This window comes from Dysidea avara, chromosome 15 (genome assembly GCF_963678975.1).
Source record: "Dysidea avara chromosome 15, odDysAvar1.4, whole genome shotgun sequence".
In the NCBI taxonomy this organism is placed as follows: Eukaryota; Metazoa; Porifera; class Demospongiae; order Dictyoceratida; family Dysideidae; genus Dysidea; species Dysidea avara.
The window spans coordinates 3,841,672-3,859,890 of NC_089286.1; the positions used below are offsets into that span (position 1 = coordinate 3,841,672).

The 18,219-nt window shown below is 36.8% G+C and overlaps 1 protein-coding gene and 1 long non-coding RNA gene across 6 annotated transcripts in view; one reads left to right on the forward strand and one right to left on the reverse strand.

Annotated features, from left to right (window-relative positions):
- The window catches only part of LOC136245597 (uncharacterized), a 60,928-nt gene that overhangs the window by 39,965 nt on the left and 2,744 nt on the right, over nt 1-18,219 (forward strand). Inside the window, exons 13-15 of the mRNA XM_066037098.1 lie at nt 2,301-2,456; nt 7,021-7,194; nt 7,536-8,318. Coding sequence (XP_065893170.1) covers nt 2,301-2,456; nt 7,021-7,194; nt 7,536-8,318 — 1,113 coding nt within the window. The remainder of the gene's footprint in view (nt 1-2,300; nt 2,457-7,020; nt 7,195-7,535; nt 8,319-18,219) is intronic.
- Nucleotides 86-18,121, reverse strand: LOC136245607 (uncharacterized). Of its 5 annotated transcripts, none has more exons than XR_010696008.1 (4): nt 17,767-18,121; nt 17,447-17,683; nt 7,584-8,271; nt 86-1,230 (listed from the first exon to the last, which is right to left on the reverse strand). It is a non-coding gene; the product is annotated as an uncharacterized lncRNA (long non-coding RNA). The 5 variants fall into 5 exon arrangements; XR_010696009.1 differs by having other exon boundaries at nt 7,630-8,271; nt 17,767-18,087; XR_010696010.1 differs by having other exon boundaries at nt 7,651-8,271; nt 17,767-18,086.

Here is an 18,219-nt window from a genome sequence, read left to right on the forward strand (position 1 = left end):
CCAGTGCCTCGTTTCAGCCAAAAAAAAAAGTGAAATTTGACCAATGTGCCCAATAGGTTTTCCAAAATCAGGTCACAAATGTAGCTACTCTGGTAAACAAGTTTTTATACATGTCACAGTTCCAATGAATGAAGTCATATAACAACAAATACAAATGTTTCAAGGTAGCTACAAATGATATAGCTAGATATGGTTAGCTTTAGTTACAACTTTTGGATAATAGTTATTACAGTTACATCATATTATGGAAAGTCAACAAAGTACTTGTCCTGCAAACAATCAATCAGGTGTGCAAGCATTTTATCCTACCTGTAGTACTTGAAGCATATAGCATGTAAAGGATCTTGCCAGTGCCATGGCATATGTTACTGCAAATATAAGCCACAATCATTTCCACCAGATTGTAGAGGCATTGCTGCTATCTTGAAACTTAACCTGTTATCAGAAAATATTTCTGATATATTTCTGATATAGCTCTCTTCAGTGTATCATCAACATCATCAAATAGTGCTATGTTGACAACCCCTTCTCTGCATCCTACTGTAGTTGCAGTAATTAAATGACAACCATGATAGAAAAATATTTGGATGTACTTGTTAATCCATTTCCCATTATGACACTGTTTCAGAGTTGAATTGAACCTAACAAAAGAGGGAAACTGATTCGCCAATATTCTTTGCACATTGTTAATATGCATGTTGCTAAATCTGTGACCATTACAAATTGCTTCATACTCTGACATTTTAAGGGAAATGTTGTAAACACAAATCCATTCTAATTTATCAGTAACCATCAATATTAGTAACCATCAATTCTTCATCTTATATCACCACCACACCTCATATCAACATCTTTAATGCTGCTATCTGCACCTTCGTGATCCAAGCCTGGCTAGGAGTCTTGATCATTGCTCATCTTCTGTTTCTTGTTCTTAGACTTCTTTTCGGCAATGTCCAACTTGGTAATGTAACTACCAGGACAACATTTCACAACAGTTATAGTTCTTCAATTAGTCCTTTTGCTTTCTGCACTTCTTTATCCTCTCCACTAAATGTCAAAATAATTGATACTTCAAGTCCATCCCTGGGGTAGATCTCTCGAATACTGCCTTCTTCATGTAGCACAGCCACTGCAAATGGATTGTGTGGATCGGTTAATTGTTTCCCTGACACACAGCATGCAGCACTTCCACAAGCCAAAAGTCTTTGTAAATATGGTAGCCACACACAACTGTATGAAAAGAAAATGACATAGTTACTGCTAAGCAACAAATGAGCTAAATCACGCAGTAGCTAGCTAAGCTACGTAATGTGTGAAATTGCATGATCAATAGCCACAAAAATTTATTACCATCAATAGTACAGATTAAAAGGGGTGTTCACTGACCCATGAAAATTTGATACCACGAAAATTTCTTGCCTTACAGTATGCAGATGATAATTAAGAGCAGCCGTAAGGCTTTGTGTAGAGAGGTTGTGTATGATAACAAGATAGGAAAACTATAAAACAGTTCTGTGCATAATTTGTGGTTCAAAGTGGTTTGTTAGAGTTTTACTTTCTTAGCAATGCGTAGCAATGTAATTGATGAATTATGAAACAATTGGTGAATTACAAAGTATGATGTACTGTATGTATCATTACAAAACAGTTTGAGAAATAAATTAATTGCATTCTGTGTGTTAATGAAGAATTAAAAAATTCAAGGGATAGTATTTACTGGGCGCCTGGTTTTTTGAAGTAGTACAGCATCAACTTGTATTTGTCATGTTTGGTTGCAATTGATCAACTACTGCAGTTTGATATGATGTAATAACAGTTTGCTATCTTCAGTTGTTTTGGAGGACCATATGTACTAAGCCACAAATGCAATGTGGAGGAGGCTATCACCTGTTTTATATATGACTTCCTCAGTTGCACATTATTTGTCCAAACCAATCTTTAATTCCTTATAATCTATATAATGTATAACTTCATGTATCTAATATCATGTACTATCATTGTGTCATTGCTGACTTGTATTGTCACATTTACTTACTGTCTTTGCAAATTGTTGTGTGTTTTGTGTTAGGGCAAAGTAGGCAATGATAGAGCTGAGTGTGGTGGAAGGTGGTGTGTATAGCTAGGCAAATGTACTAGACTGTGTATATATGAGCACAAAATATACAGGTATATTGGAGTCCTGAATAAAATAGTGATAGTACCATTGCCCAACCAACACGTTAACTGTACTTTATGCTCAGTAACTAGAATGTTATTTGGTTAGTACATGTTTGCTATGAGGAGTCCATTCCTTTGTGTAGGAATGTTCAAAATTGCTCAGTTGGTTACAAACAAGTCTGATAGAAAACAAAGAAAAAGCTGATTTGCTGGCATTACAACTGCTGCAGAATCAAGAATTAACTACAAGATTACAACAGGAAAAGCAGACACTGGATGACCAATTCAAAGCAGTTCAGGTAATCATACACTATGATAGTAGTGTATAGTAGGGACCACAAAGGAGTAGGCGTGGCCCACGAAATAATATCACCCAGAAAACAGCCTCAATTTCCCCTAACGATGATCAGGCAGTATTGATTAGGTGAAACTAAGCCCAAACAAGCTTTCAAATCGACCCGAAATGCTTTCAACAAGTTGCTACGGAATTTTAAAAATAATTTATTCAATGGAATTTTCTACTGACTGAGTAAGTAAGTAACTAACTGACTGACTGATGCCTTCAGACAAGCATAACTCGATAATGGCTAAGGCTACAGGCTTGATTTTTTTGCTGTTCGACGTTGCTTCGTCCTGACAGGTTCCTTTTGGCATACCGCAGTACGTACAATGCATTCTTCATGGACTTACCAGTGTCCTCCTTTGTGTCCTATTCATCTTTGCTGACAGCGAAAAGTGTCAATTTGGCGATAGCACGTGATGGCTTCCCTTCACGTAACGGAAATTGTCCGTATTTTTCATAGCGGCTATTTTGATAGCAGAGGTGCTTGTTAAACAGTTCTTGATTCGTACTGTTGTGTAATGGGTTGAACACAGCCAACAACGAAGCGTAATGGATACTTCACTTTTCATACGATAATTGATATAACTGGGGTGCGCGGCATCATTTCTTTCGGAATGTGTCTCGGTGTGCGGAGGTGCTTTTCGAACAGTTCTTGATTCGAAAATGCTGCGTAACAGGTTGAATATAGCTGACAATGAAGTGTAATGGATACTTCACTTTTCAGACGATAATTGGGGCGCGTGGCGCCATTTCAGATGCGGTATGTGTGGGTTCACCAGTCATAATAATTATTTACAAAAAAGTTAACAAACAAGTACACAGAAAATTTTGGAATTTTCAACTAGAGTAGGGACCATAACACATCAATGAAAAGTACTGAAACAAGCTGGAGTAGTGCACGATATTAAATCACAGTAAAACAATAAGAAGTGTTATATCCCTACTGTGCTCAAGTCAAGATACCATATATAATGGAAATGCACACTAGGGATATAACACTTCTTATTGTTTTACTGTGATTTAATATCGTGCACTACTCCAGCTTGTTTCAGTACTTTTTATCGATGTACTATGGTCCATATTCTAGTTGAAAATTCCAAATTTTTCTGTGTACTTGTAACATAATAAATTATTTTGGAGAATACTAAACTAGACAATTACTTATACACTATCAAATTTTCAATTCAATTTAACTATAACAAGTAGAAGAATTTTAAGTTTGATTGGGGATCATAGAAAAAATCAAGGGATGTCCCTTACACCTGTAGGTATGCTAGTGGACATAAATTCCTATACCCACGATTGAATTAGGGATCAAACGTCCACTAGTATATCTTCAGGTGTAGGCGACCTCCCTTGTTTCACTACTTTTTATTTTTGTGATCCTTCATTGAACTTAAATTTCTTAATTTTTCATTATACTTGTTTGCTTAACATTAATATGGCTGGTGAACCCACACACATCGCATTAGGATGGAAGGGGTGGTGCCAGGGTTATTGCTTTCATCTGAACATGCCCCAACTATCAATTACTGAAAAAGTGAAGTGGTCACTACGCTTCATTTTCACAGCCCTTTACACAGTGTTACAAACAAAGAACACTAGGAGAAGGGCTTCCACAATCAATCTAGTCACACAACGGAAAACTGGGACATCTCATCTTTTATTTGTTTGGATGATCATCATGCAAACACTGCAAATTGACACCTTGTGTTGTCAGCAAAGATGAATGGGACACCAGGAGAACACAGGTAAGTCCATGATATGATGTGCATTGTATATACTGTGGTATGCCAAAATGCACCAGGCGATGTTGAACAGTCAAGTCCGTAACCTTAGCCATTATTGAATTACGCTTGTCTAAAAGAATCAGTCAGTCAGGCAGTCAATCAGTAGAAAATTTTAATAATTAAAAAATTAAATTTCGTAGCAACTGTTTGGAAGTATTTTAGGTCACACTGAAGTTAGGGATCGTGAAGGTTTGGGCTTTTCTGGCCTAAATTATTACCCTAAAACCAGCCTCACAATACCTTCATGGCACCGTGGCGGTATTGGTGGGGTATAAGCAAGTCCAAAAGTGCTTTCAATATGACCTCCAGTTCTTTAGGAAACCCACCATTAGATTCTTGAGGAGCAACTCTAATTGGATTCTGTTCCTCTGGAGTTGACGTGAAGAAGATAGGATCTATATAGGGGTTTCCACTAGCTTGCGCCAATTATGCTGGCATAATTTCGAGCATAATAGGTTAGCAAAAGCATCAAGCATTATGCCAGTATACTAGGACAATATCCAAGAATTTTAATTAAAATGTGCAATGCGCGTGCCAAAAATACTGCACAACATGAACACACTGAATATTATTACTGCATTTTATATCAAAAACCTTGTAGTGTTATTATTTTTACTATGTCTTGACTGATTATTCACACTTTATGGAAATAAGATCGAGATACTCTAATAGAGCAGTCACTTATTCTAATAGAGCAGTCAGGAAATGCAGATACTCTAATAAAACAGTCAGCTCTCGAACATAATCTTGAGTTTGAGAGCATAATTTTAAGCATAATAGGCTGGATTTTTGAGCACTGCTCAAAAGTATAATAGGCAATTTTCAAAACCTAATTGGCTCAAGCCTAGTTTCCGCTGCATGAAGTAAACAATCTGCTCCACTACCAAAACAGTAGTGATCACATGTAAATCCTTGGTTCTATGACACTTGTCAAAATTGTCCTTCTGTTCAGCTTGTATATAGCACCAAACTTCTGAAATTCTTCCAAATAGGTCCATTGGAGAGAATCAGCTAACAGTCTACAGTAGGAACACAAGTTTGGATCTGTCTCCCCATACTCAACTCAGCCAGGCTCCTTCCACACCAGGGAAAAGAGGAGAATATCTTTAATGTTCTTCACTAACAGTTTTGACTATGCGTTCAGCTTGCCCATTACTTGGGGCTGCTTGTAATGTGACAGAACTCATTATTTTTTGCAAACTGAGTGAACTCTAGAGGTGAGAATTGTGGACTGTTATCACAGTGAACTACTTTAGGGATTCCATGATGTGAGAGTACAATTTTTTTGAGGTAGCTAATAACAGCTGCTGAGGCAATTGGTGTCAACTTGGTTACTTCAAGGTATCTTGAAAATATTCTACTGTTAACAAGTACTTGGTACCTTCCAATACAAACAAATCTGTCCCTATAACTTAACATGGGAATACAAGAGTTCTCTCTTGGAAACAGCGTAGTGTACTACCTGTATATTAGACATCATTGGTTAGATACAAGGTGTGTTTTGCTTGCTACCACTTTGAAGAACATGGAAGACTAAAATTTCTCCTTACTGTAGAATATTGTTGTAGGTTTTGTATATTATGAAAGTTCTGTAAGGTTGAATGATACAAACTGCTTTAGCTACTGAGTGGCCTTTCCCACAGAAGAAACTTGTCATATTGTACTATATTATGAACTCTTGTTAGTACTGTATATTAGGAATTCTGGAGGTTTGCACTTTCTCACAAAAAAGCACATTGACAGTTTTACAATGCCTTCATGGTGCCTTGGCAGTATTAGTTAGGTGTGATCAAGACTCAGTGGGCCTGAAATGCTTCCAGGTTTGCTGCGGAAGTTCCTGTTCAGTAGAATTTTCTGCTGACTGACTAACTGCCTGTTGTTACTATATAACTCAATAATGGGTAAGGCTATCGGCTTAATTTATTTTACTATTAGATATCACTTCAGCCCAATAGTACAACATGCATCATAGACTTTAATATTTGTGTCCCATTTCTCTTTGCTGACACTTCACAGGTGTTGATTTGTGACAGCATACATGTATTTGCTTCCCTGTGCTTACTGTCACAGCAATCATCCATATTTTCTGTAGTGAATGGATTGCAGAGGTACTTCTTGTACTGTTATTCATTAGTAACACTATGTAATGAGCTTAAAATAGCTTAAAATAAAGCATAATTGTCACTTCACTTTTCAGTGATTGATAATTTGTACATGCATTGAGACAAAAAAATAACATGTCTGGTGGCATTACTTCCCTTGATGAGTATTAGTGGAGTTCACCAGTCATGATGTTATAGAAAAGTAATCTTAGGATTTTTGCTAAGTTCAAACAATAAAATAAAATGTCCTGAAACGAGGGAGGTTGTCTACACCTGCAGATATACTAGTGGATATTTATTCCCTACAGTGATTGAAGTAGGATTAAATGTCCAGTAGTATATCTTTAGGTGTAGATGACCTCCTTTGTTCATTACTTTTTATCTCTATGATCCATAATCAAACTTTAAATTCCAAACTATTAATTGTAGTTAGTGGGAAAGTGTTGTGCTATTGAACAATTAAATGGTATGACATTATTGTGTTTTTTAGTCAAGTTACAGGAGTAGTTTTGTTATTAAATATTTTACCTTTACCCCGATAACATACTTATCTTTACAATGCATTGTAATTACTTTATCAATTATTACGGCAACAAAGAAACATTATCAGTGCTAAATGCTTTTATAGGAAGAACATAAGATGGGTACTGCACAACTCCATGATGACTTATCTGAAATGGAATCACGATTGAAAGTAAGAGATATGGAGTTTACTAAACTGAAAAAAGATCACAAACTAATGATAAAGCAATTTGGTGAGAGAAGAATTGATCAAAGCCAGCCAGCAGAAGCTGCCACACAGGTAGAGTATTTATGTACTAATCGGGATCATAAGTACATGTTCTGAGGGTCTGAGAACACTACAAATTTTGCCTGTCTTTCAGCTAATGTCCCATAAATGTGTGGAATTGTATATGCATGGGCAGTTAAGTGTGCATATATCACGTTAGCATAGTGTAATATATGTTGGCTTTTTCCTTTAATCTGAAGAGTGAAAGTAATACACATTACATTAACATTCCAGAGCCAGTACAATATGTGATATATGCACTGGCTGTCTCTGTGAAAGTGATGCATACACACATACACGTACCTAGATAACATAATGTCTAATTAATTTGTATCCTTTTACACTGTTAAAAGGAATTACTAGGGTCAGGAAGATATGGAGAAGTGACGAGAGTAACTTACAACAACAAATTGTGTGCTAATAAAACAATACACAAGAAATTGTTACCAGGATACCCTGATGTGTCACCTGATGGTGTCAAGGAAATGATGAAGCAAGTTAATGTAATTCTGTCAATTTTCAAACACTCAAATGTTGAGATAGTTGAGGCAGTTTTGCAACAATCTCCTACAAGTAGTCCAACACTTATATCAAAACTACTCCCCTACAATCTTGATAGTTTCGTAGCTCATAACAAAGAAAGCTTAACTGTTGATATACAGCTAGACCTGTGTCATGATATGGCTGAAGGTCTCAATTACCTTCTCACTGCTGGAATATTACACACAAACCTTCATGGTCGTAATGTACTGGTGAGTGATGAGCCTAAGGCTGTAGTTGCTGATTACATTTGTCCAAAAGTACTAACAGCAGTAGATGATACTGTTACTGACCAATCCTACCTGGCTCCTGAAGTGATCAAGTTCAAACAACCTCCTACTGAATTGTCTGTAGTTTTTTCATTGGGAGTTCTTTGTTTACAAACAGTGACTGGTCATCCTCCTCGTCCTAGTGATGAACTTGAGTTGTCTGAAACTGAACGACGAATGGCAGACTTGCAAGAGGTTGACAAAACTCATCCACTACTGCCAACAATCCAACAATGTCTGAGTGATAGTGAAGGTAGCAGACCATCTATCAGTGAAGTTCCTAGTCAAATCAGAGGGAAGAGAAATCAACTGGTGATGTCAAATAATGTAAGTTTAATGAGCATTAATTATTGAGGATTGAAAATGTATATTTTGTTAAACACATACACATGGATAACTGTGCTTAACCCTTTGGCCCCAAACGCCACTATAGTGGCTTAAAAATGAAAGTTATATTACGAAAAATACGTGTTTTGACATACAAACTTGGGTTTCTGTTACCTATATAGAGACCACCTATTCCTTCATGGTTTACATTAAACTAATCACAAAGGATAGATCTACAACATCATATAACTTCTTCTAACCTTATTTATTCCGTCTCCAGTTTGTGACAGGTAGTATAGTCATAATTATCATATTAAAAAATGGCCGAAAATTCTTTCAAATGCAGATTCACCTTACATCACATTAAATCGTGCTACAATACTTGGATGAAGCTTAGGATAATATCTGTTGACCGCACAGTAGTGTGGTCCAAATCGTATATTCATAGGATATTTCGTTTACAAGATATATGCCTTTGAATGCATGCGTGAAACAAGAGCCACTATAGTGGCATTCACGTTTAACGGAACACTTTTTAAAATTAACTTAGGGGCCATAGGGATGTAGTAATTATTAAAACATCATATTTATGTTATTACCATATATGTGTGGACAGTTCAGATGATATCTCCATGTCACATGTGTGACCTAATTTTGGAAAACCTAAAGTTTGGGCACACTGTACATTAATTTTGTAGATAAACAATATTTTATAATTGAACTGGCAATAATAACCCACAAACCTTGCCAGCTATGCAGGTGAAATTTCCCTTAAAGATGGAGACATTTAAGGCCTTTCAGACCATCCAGCAGTCTTTACAATTTCCTGCCATTTCAGATAGGTTTATTAGAAGTAATTTTGATCACAAGTCCTCACAAATGGGTGAACAATGGAGGTGGTGGGGTGGGCAACACCTGGGATACAAAAGATGAGTGTTGTAATATTGTCTGAAGTCACTCCAGTGTCTCTTTCCAGAGCCTCTAGAGTAAATTGTGGCTGGATGTGTGAAAACCCGACACAATTGTACATTTTTCAAATTCCTGTTCATTAAATATTTATAATCTACTTAGCCAAATGGATCCTCTGGCAAAGTTTCAGCCTCATATTCCAGTAACTTTAGGAGTTACAACCCTACAAAGTAGCAACACCAGAAAGATCAATTTGTACAGCAAGTATAGGGAAAATAAATTACAGGCACTTACTAAAATGATTGTAACCTATAAGCAGAATGACACACAGATTTCACCATTCTGTTCATCATGAGGAGGGTATTTTGATTACTGGGTAAGTGTTTCCTTGTGTCACCTTCTTCACTACATAAAATGGCAAAGTTAGCAAAAAAAGATCAATTGCGTGCTTTTGTTTTGACGTAACTTAAACAAACACCTATAACTTCAGTATCCTTTACTCTACTACAACGAAACTAAGATTTTAAACTCCTCTTGAGTAGGTGAGTAAGATGATATCCAGGTTAGTATTTTTAATCTCTGTCGTCACTAAGAACAAAGCAGTTATTTTAATAATACACAAGTATTTGTATTCAATGTTTTATGCTATAAATTTAGGCTTGCACAATTGTGTTGGATGTTCGTTGATCCAGTCACTAATATGTGAGCTCTAATACGACTACAGAAAAGTCTTGTCTCCAGAGAGCAGACTTGACAAGATTAAGACAAAGTTCTTGTGAAAATTGTTAGCTATATAGTGTAGCCATATCATGCTGGTGTTGTTTTAAAACTAGTTTATGTGTTCAATAGGTAGGTTTTCCAAAACCAAGTCACTTATAATTTACACTGAATTGTAAATTTCAGGACATTTTATAGTGATAGGCGGCCAAGGAAATCTAATGTATCTGGAGTAACATATACAATAACCAGTATAACACCATACCTGTTTCACTGCCCATATAAAAGTTGCTATATTAATATTAGGGTCATTCCATGCACAATCACCAAAGAATTGTAATGACCCCCCTCGGATTTTGATGAAATTTGGTGTGTATGTAGTACTTATGGTACTTATTCACCATACCAATTTTTAGCCCCCTGCACCACATGGTTTCTGATTTATGACCACAAAAATTTTGAATATTTTATGAAAAGTTGGTACGACTTGCATTACAAAATCAACTGTAGCTCACCACTGTATTAATATTTTGAAATAAAATTTTCGGTGAATAAAGATAATTAATTGATCAATTTAAAAATCCATAAATTATGGGATAGCAGCTTAATTAAACTTTTCAAAAGTTGCATAAGAAACTTTGATCCTACATATTTCAAAAAGTGCTGCTTCAAATTCTTTGAATTTTTTACTGAATGATTATTGTGTCATGGTCTATTGTTGATAAAATTTTTGTGGTGGGGTCACAATGGGTTCAGGAGATATAATTAAAAATGTTGTAGCTTATAGTGAAGTATTGTAGTCTATTATTGCTTTAAGGGAGTGTACACCAGTATTAACCATTCCTAATAAGGTCATTTCAGATCTGTCTTACATAATGAAGATTTTGAAATGCAGTGTAACCTGTATTAGTGACCACCTGTATTGAAAAACCATCCTTAGTTTACGAAAGTTTAATGCATATTAATAGTCTTCGGTTAACAACCAGACACATCCTCTAATTATGAAATCAAGACCATTTGAACTCTCTATGGAATTACAAGATAGGTGCTATTATTTAGCAGCATGCACAGAATTATAGCAGATAACATTGGACAACTTATAATGCTGATTTGTACATACACAGAGGACACTTTAATTCACTTCAAGTTAAATGTGTGCATAAGCAACTTGTGAAACAGGCATGTAGCTAGTACTATTTTATAACTGTGATGATATAGTGTGAAGCAATTTTGTAGCAAGAGTCATTTCTTTCTTTGTCAAAGAGTACACACGACCACTTCTCGTCCTTGGGTCTACAAGAGTTAGAATATGATCCATTGGTATAGTGTGGATATTCTGTGGCTCTGGGTACTTGAATGAGTTTGATGGACCATGTGGATGCAGAAACGTCAGTTGTACTTTGTTTGTATCACAGCAAACTTTAAGCACACAAGCGAACCACCAATTCCCTTCATGTAAACATGTGACAAATCCAGCAATTGATTCAGGTGGAATTTCATTCTTTCCTAGAGCCACTCTCTCTTTCCTGGAAGTATGAGATGAAGAGTAAAACTTTACTTCCACTGTACTGTCTGAAACTGGCACAAAACAGTGTAGTTTTCTTGTACCAGGAATTGTCCGTGACAATTGAAAGCGACCTTCCAAACTACTCAATTCTTTCCTGTAATCTTCATTGCTACAATAACCAAAGTGAGCAGCAGAAATGTTGCTACATGCCCAATCAAACAACTGACGTGCTGTCATGAGCTGATCATTGTATGGCCTTTGTAAGCTGGCACGAGCAGCAAGTCGTTTGACTGTTCCACCTAGACCATCACATGCTCCTTTTCCATGTGAAGTGGCTGAAAAATGCCATTCAGCTTCAACTCCAAAATCATCTTTGTGGTGACATAAGTTTAGGAAATTCTTCCTATTTTTGTACTGTGGTGCAGCACCATCAGAGAAATAGATAATTTTACAAGGGTGCAATCTTGCCGGCAGGAACTGTTTCAGAAAGGTGATGAAAGATCTTTGGAATAGGTGGACAGCAACAGTATCATGGTGGAGACAGTCAGAAATCACCACATAACTCAAGTGGCGTAGTTCTTCAGAATCCAGGTAGTAGGCGACAAAGGGATGTAGGGTTGCTGAGGAATTGTTCCAATGAAACCCTTGGGCAGCATCTTGTAAAATAAAAGAATAATTCTCTGAAAAATCTACAGTGACTAGGAACTCTCCCATCTTCAAAGTTGTCTTACAGTTTGCATAGAATGATGCCTGTTCTGAGGCAATAAATGAATGGGGACGCAAGAGCTCTATCTTCTTACAAAAGGTATCAGCAAATTCCTCAATAGGGGAACAAAACGTCTCTAGTGTAGATCGATCGGTGGACACCCACTGCTTATAAACAATCTGTTCAACATCGATCTCATCAAAGTGATTAAGTAGGTCTTCCTTCAAAATTTCAATCTTGGGACAGGCATCACATTCTCCTAAATAGCACCTAGGATGTGGGGGGTTACACATTGTCTTCCCCAAACAGTGGTGATACGTTGGTAGCTCAGGTATCTGCATCTCCTGGACCAATGACATCAACTTCACATTCTGATGTATTGTACACACACAAACTGAGTGAGTACCACTTGCTCCTGCTAATACACAATGTTTTGGTCTCAGCTCAGCAAACTTTGAAAACCCAATTTTGTAATTTGGGAATTTCTCTTTGAACTCACGGTACACCTGTTTTAAATCACTCAGGACCAGTCGCTTTTGAAAATGCTCACGTTTTCCCTCCTTCTTCACTGACACGAAATCCTTCTTTCCAGGCATAACACGACTAATCTCATCAGATTCATAGAAATTGCAAACAGTGGTAAATGTTTCTGGTGAAAGTGAAGGTCTGCGTGATGGACCAGGAAGAGAAAGAATGCCTCATTCCTCTACCAGCTTCTTTGATTGTCGTGCTAAATACTCCGAGACACCAAACTCTTGCTGTATTTTTTTCACTGTCCAACTCTTTGGTAAAACTGTTAGTACTTGAACTTGCTCACTTCTTCTATTTGTTTCCCATAACTTCTCCTTTAGTTGTTGGATCATCTCAGTTCCATCATCCATAGGTGCCATTGGGATAACTGTTCGCTGCAAGGCTTCAGTAATCTTCTTAACCTTCTGTCCACAGTAAACCTTTGAACGGCTTTTACACTGAGAAAATGGCGTCTCACCAATCTCTGCTAGACATACATTAAGCGAAGATACTGCTTCTGAACTATGAAAGAACAGAGAATCAGATTGTGTTGCTTGTGAGCTAGAAGGATTAAGCTCAGAAGCAGCAGACTCAGTGACATCTAGCCAAGGTGACTCCTTACTTAGTTTCTTTCTGCATGTGTCACAAATCTTCATATCAATAGTAATATTTGGAGCTCTTTCACACATCCAGGCTGAAACAGGTCTGAGATTCTTCTTACGGCTACTCCAAGTATGGCCTGGTATATCAAATGGATTGCAACAGGACTGAGCCATGGAGACAATAGGAGTAGTCACTGCACACTTCCAATATCTAGTTAGCAACTGAATATGTTATACCTGGTAGAAAGTTGTTTGCTCACTGAAGAATCTTTGCAATGCATGTCATTGCAATTTGAACAATGTCTTGTATGACTGGAATTTTATTAGCCAGCTACAAGTATGCAATTAAGGTCTGAGTATGTCCATCTATACAAACTGGGTCCATGAGAACACTGTAGAGTTAAACTTTATTAACTAAGGTGGTTTTCAATACAGGTGGTCACTAATACAGGTTACACTGCATTTCAAAATCTTCATTATGTAAGTCAGATCTGAAATGACCTTATTAGGAATGGTTAATACTGGTGTACACTCCCTTACAGCAATAATAGATTACAATACTTCACTATAAGCTACAACATTTTTAATTATATCTCCTGAACCCATTGTGACCCCACCACAAAAATTTTATCAACAATAGACTATGACACAATAATCATTCAGTAAACAATTCAAAGAATTTGAAGCAGCACTTTTTGAAATATGTAGGATCAAAGTTTCTTATGCAACTTTTGAAAAGTTTAATTAAACTGCTATCCCATAATTTATGGATTTTTAAATTGATCAATTAATTATCTTTATTCACCGAAAATTTTATTTCAAAATATTAATACAGTGGTGAGCTACAGTTGATTTTGTAATGCAAGTCGTACCAACTTTTCATAACATATTCAAAATTTTTGTGGTCATAAATCAGAAACCATGTGGTGCAGGGGGCTAAAAATTGGTATGGTGAATAAGTACCATAAGTACTACATACACACCAAATTTCATCAAAATCCGAGGGGGGTCATTACAATTCTTTGGTGATTGTGTATGGAATGACCCTATATCAACAGTAAAATTAATCCCTGATTTCGCTGATATTAGTGAAAAGTTGCAAATGAAATTTTATAAGCTAGTACAGTGTGATGGTTAGTATTAGAAAATGGTATGCATAAAATCCTTTGATCTTTGAGAGATAATGAGGTCTTTAAAATCCCTAAGAGATCTCTGGAGAAGTTCTCTAAAATGAAACCTCCTATCTCCAAGTTAAGGAGTCATCACTAAGCACACCTCACTAATGATCACTGATGTGCTGAGTAGCATTGCAGATCTCACAATTGATCACTGATCTGCTAGCTGCCCACAGGACTAAGAGTAGATCAGTGAGCTTCCTTTTATATATAACAATATGTGGAAGTGATTGTGGGTTTACATTTTGTGATGACATGATGTTTACTCAACCCACAATCAACCAATCTATACTAGTATAGATACACCCACATTATTTTCTAAGTCAGTTAGAGACTGCCCACTCGGATCTTAGTGACCTTAAACTTGGCTTTGTTTTGGGTTTTAAAATCATGAAGATCCTTTTGATAGGTTTCTAGCTATTACTTGGTGTTGCTTACTGTGATGTGGTTGCTATGGCCCAAAATGCTTATTACCTTAGAAATTATCTCCATGGTTGCTAAGGTAACCATATTGCATAACAACTATTGCTAGGCAACTATTGGTGATTTTTTGTTACAATTTAGCAACCACACCCTAACAATTGTTGCTTGGCAACCAATGAAAGAGTATGGTATTAACACGGATTGGCATGGGTAGCAGTGTTTTATTGTATTGAAAAATTCACTAGGCTTCACCTTGTGAATTTTTACCCACATTCAATGCAACTCTCATGATGTTGATGTTTATCACAAGTTTCACTGCTACATACACATGCTATTTCTATAACATACCATGACTATTACAATACCTGTTTGACCACCCATACAAAAGTCCCTTACTAGCAGCAAGAGTTCATATTATACTCCGGAGACCGAGAGTAACCTACTCCAATATATCCCTGTAGAAGGGCTTTTTGTGAAGTTATGATGTAACACTTCCTAGTTTTTCTTTGTAAAATTATATCATAATATTGATTGAATTCATCCCTAAAAAGGTTACGTTGCTGGCAACCAAACTAATTTGAGCTCTCAGCATTTCTCACCATCATGGATTTAGACAGGTATTTATTATCAGGACATTCGTGAATACGGCTGTCCTGAGCATGTTGTGAGTGTGGCACAGTGTTAGCACATTTACACTGCTGCTCGTATGCCACAAACCACAACATCTTGTTGTTACATCACAACTTCAGCACCTACAGGGGAGGTCAGTATATACAATATGAACTCTTGCTATAGTATGTACAAGTTGAGCTGGATTCTGAAAAACAGCTAAAAGTGAAAAGTGGACTTTTCTTCTTGTAATGGAGCCAAACCACATGTGTACACTTTACTGTCACCTTTAATCATCTAGTTGGCTGAAATATTAATTCTCTTGATCAAGACAAGGTTGTAAAAAAGACATTGCACTTTATGGCTTCCCAATAGGAAAATTAGATTGACTGTAAACACTGTGTCAGGAATTTGAACAAAAAAATTGAAATGCTTTTAGTGGGTCAAGCAGCACTACAAATGAGCCAAATTTCAAGATTGTGTGTAATTGCATCCATGAGATATAAATGTTTTTGAGGATCCAGATTAAACCGTACACACGGTACTGCTCAAATGTAACGTCGTCTTGTGAGAGTGCAAGTGATTAAAAAATGAACCAATTAAAGGGCATGGCACCCATTTCACTTGCGAGTATTCATCTTGTTTCGTTTGGGATGAATACTTGCAAGCAAAATGGGAGACAATGTTAAATTTGAGCAGTATTTACTATAGCAGTAAAGTCTATCCCAATTTTTTCTGATATTGGATTAGATGTGAAAAGTTGCAATTTCAATAGCTAGACTTTTTGTTGCAAAATGATTATTGTTGTTGCTTAGCAATGGTTACCATGGTACGACCCAAAATCTTTATTATCTAATAGACATGATCTTCCCTGCTAAGAATGCCACATTGGTGCAACCATTGCTAGGGAACTATTTCTGGGGTGATATTCTGTTAAACCTTAGCAGCTACATCCTAACAATTGTTGCTTGGTAACCAAAGGACAGTGGTGGTACTAACTTGGAATAGCATACTAGTAGTGAAAATGCCACTATTGTTACATTGAAAACGGAAATTTCACTAGGTTTCACCTCACAAAATTCTATCCATTTCCAATGCAACACTCATGGCATTTATCCTGCCATTAATATATGTGACTGCCTCAGCAAAAACCAGGCTTGTTTGCACAGCTTTCAAAATTTATTTATTATCTACAGTATCCAAGGAATGGATCACCAAAGTTTCAGCTTTCTGTGGTGAGTAGTTTAGGAATTATAGCACTAGACAATAGGAAGAGCAAGATAATCAATTTGTACAGTAACTACACTGAAAATAAACTACAGGCACTTACATTCATAGCCATTACTTCCTTTGCATTAGTCTACAACATCACAATTTGGCTTAAAATGTTCACCATGGATTAGCAAATCAACAAGATATAGTGTTAGCCCTGTAGTCTCTTATGCATATGGTTATGAAGGTGGTTTAGTTGAAGAAATGACAATGATCTTGTTTACGTATACTGCATCATAAATAAATGCACGTGACATCCATGTAGTGGCATAGCCATACCTTTTGCCATGTCAGTGCATTGGGCAGGCAAGCCATTTGATCATGGAACACACATACACATGCCTATCTTCATATGGACATCAACACAGCATTTTAAAAATGTGTATTCATCACTATGCATACCAACACTACTGTATACAAGATGACTAATGTACTGTAACCTTACTAGTGAACACTAACTAGCTATTGGCCTCCTTATTCCTTACTAAATCTCTGTACATGTGTCTTAATACCAGATTAGGAAGAAACCTAAATTAAAGCACGAGGCACTTTTAGTGTTGTATCATGTGATGACTATACCCTGCCAGTGCCACTAGAGTTCAGTTGTCAGACTAGAAACAAATAAAAAAAAGAAATAATTTCTGACTGAACAAGTACTCCACACTGTTTGGCAGGAGCTAATGCCCAGGCTACCTCACCTCTATTCTCTGATCCAAGTTTTGACCACAGTGATAGTTACTACAAATGTTAACTGTCCATCCCACTATACTGGAAGAGTTAGTACCAATTCCTGTCCTTCACTCCTTGTCATAATACTGCACGTTTTTTTTTTGAAATCACATGATCTTGCTTCTATTTATCGCCTCCTATTATTAGTACACAATCGAGTTACTCATAGGGAATATCCCTTGGATAACCCCATCTTTGTCCATCAACTAGTTGGAAAGAAAAACATTGGTGAAAATGATACGGTTGGTGTTGTGTAAGATATACAATCTATTCTTGTACAATAGCTAACTTTAATCCAGCCCACATCTTTAATTGTCCTCAGTTAGTACAGTTGATCCTCAGTTAGTACAGGTGATCCTCAGTTAGTACAGTTGATCCTCAGTTAGTACAGGTGATCCTCAGTTAGTACAGGTGATCCTCAGTTAGTACAGGTGATCCTCAGTTAGTACAGTTGATCCTCAGTTAGTACAGTTGATCCTCAGTTAGTACAGTTGATCCTCAGTTAGTACAGGTGATCCTCAGTTAGCACAGTTGATCCTCAGTTAGTACAGTTGATCCTCAGTTAGTACAGGTGATCCTCAGTTAGTACAGTTGATCCTCAGTTAGTACAGTTGATCCTCAGTTAGTACAGGTGATCCTCAGTTAGTACAGTTGATCCTCAGTTAGTACAGGTGATCCTCAGTTAGTACAGGTGATCCTCAGTTAGTACAGGTGATCCTCAGTTAGTACAGTTGATCCTCAG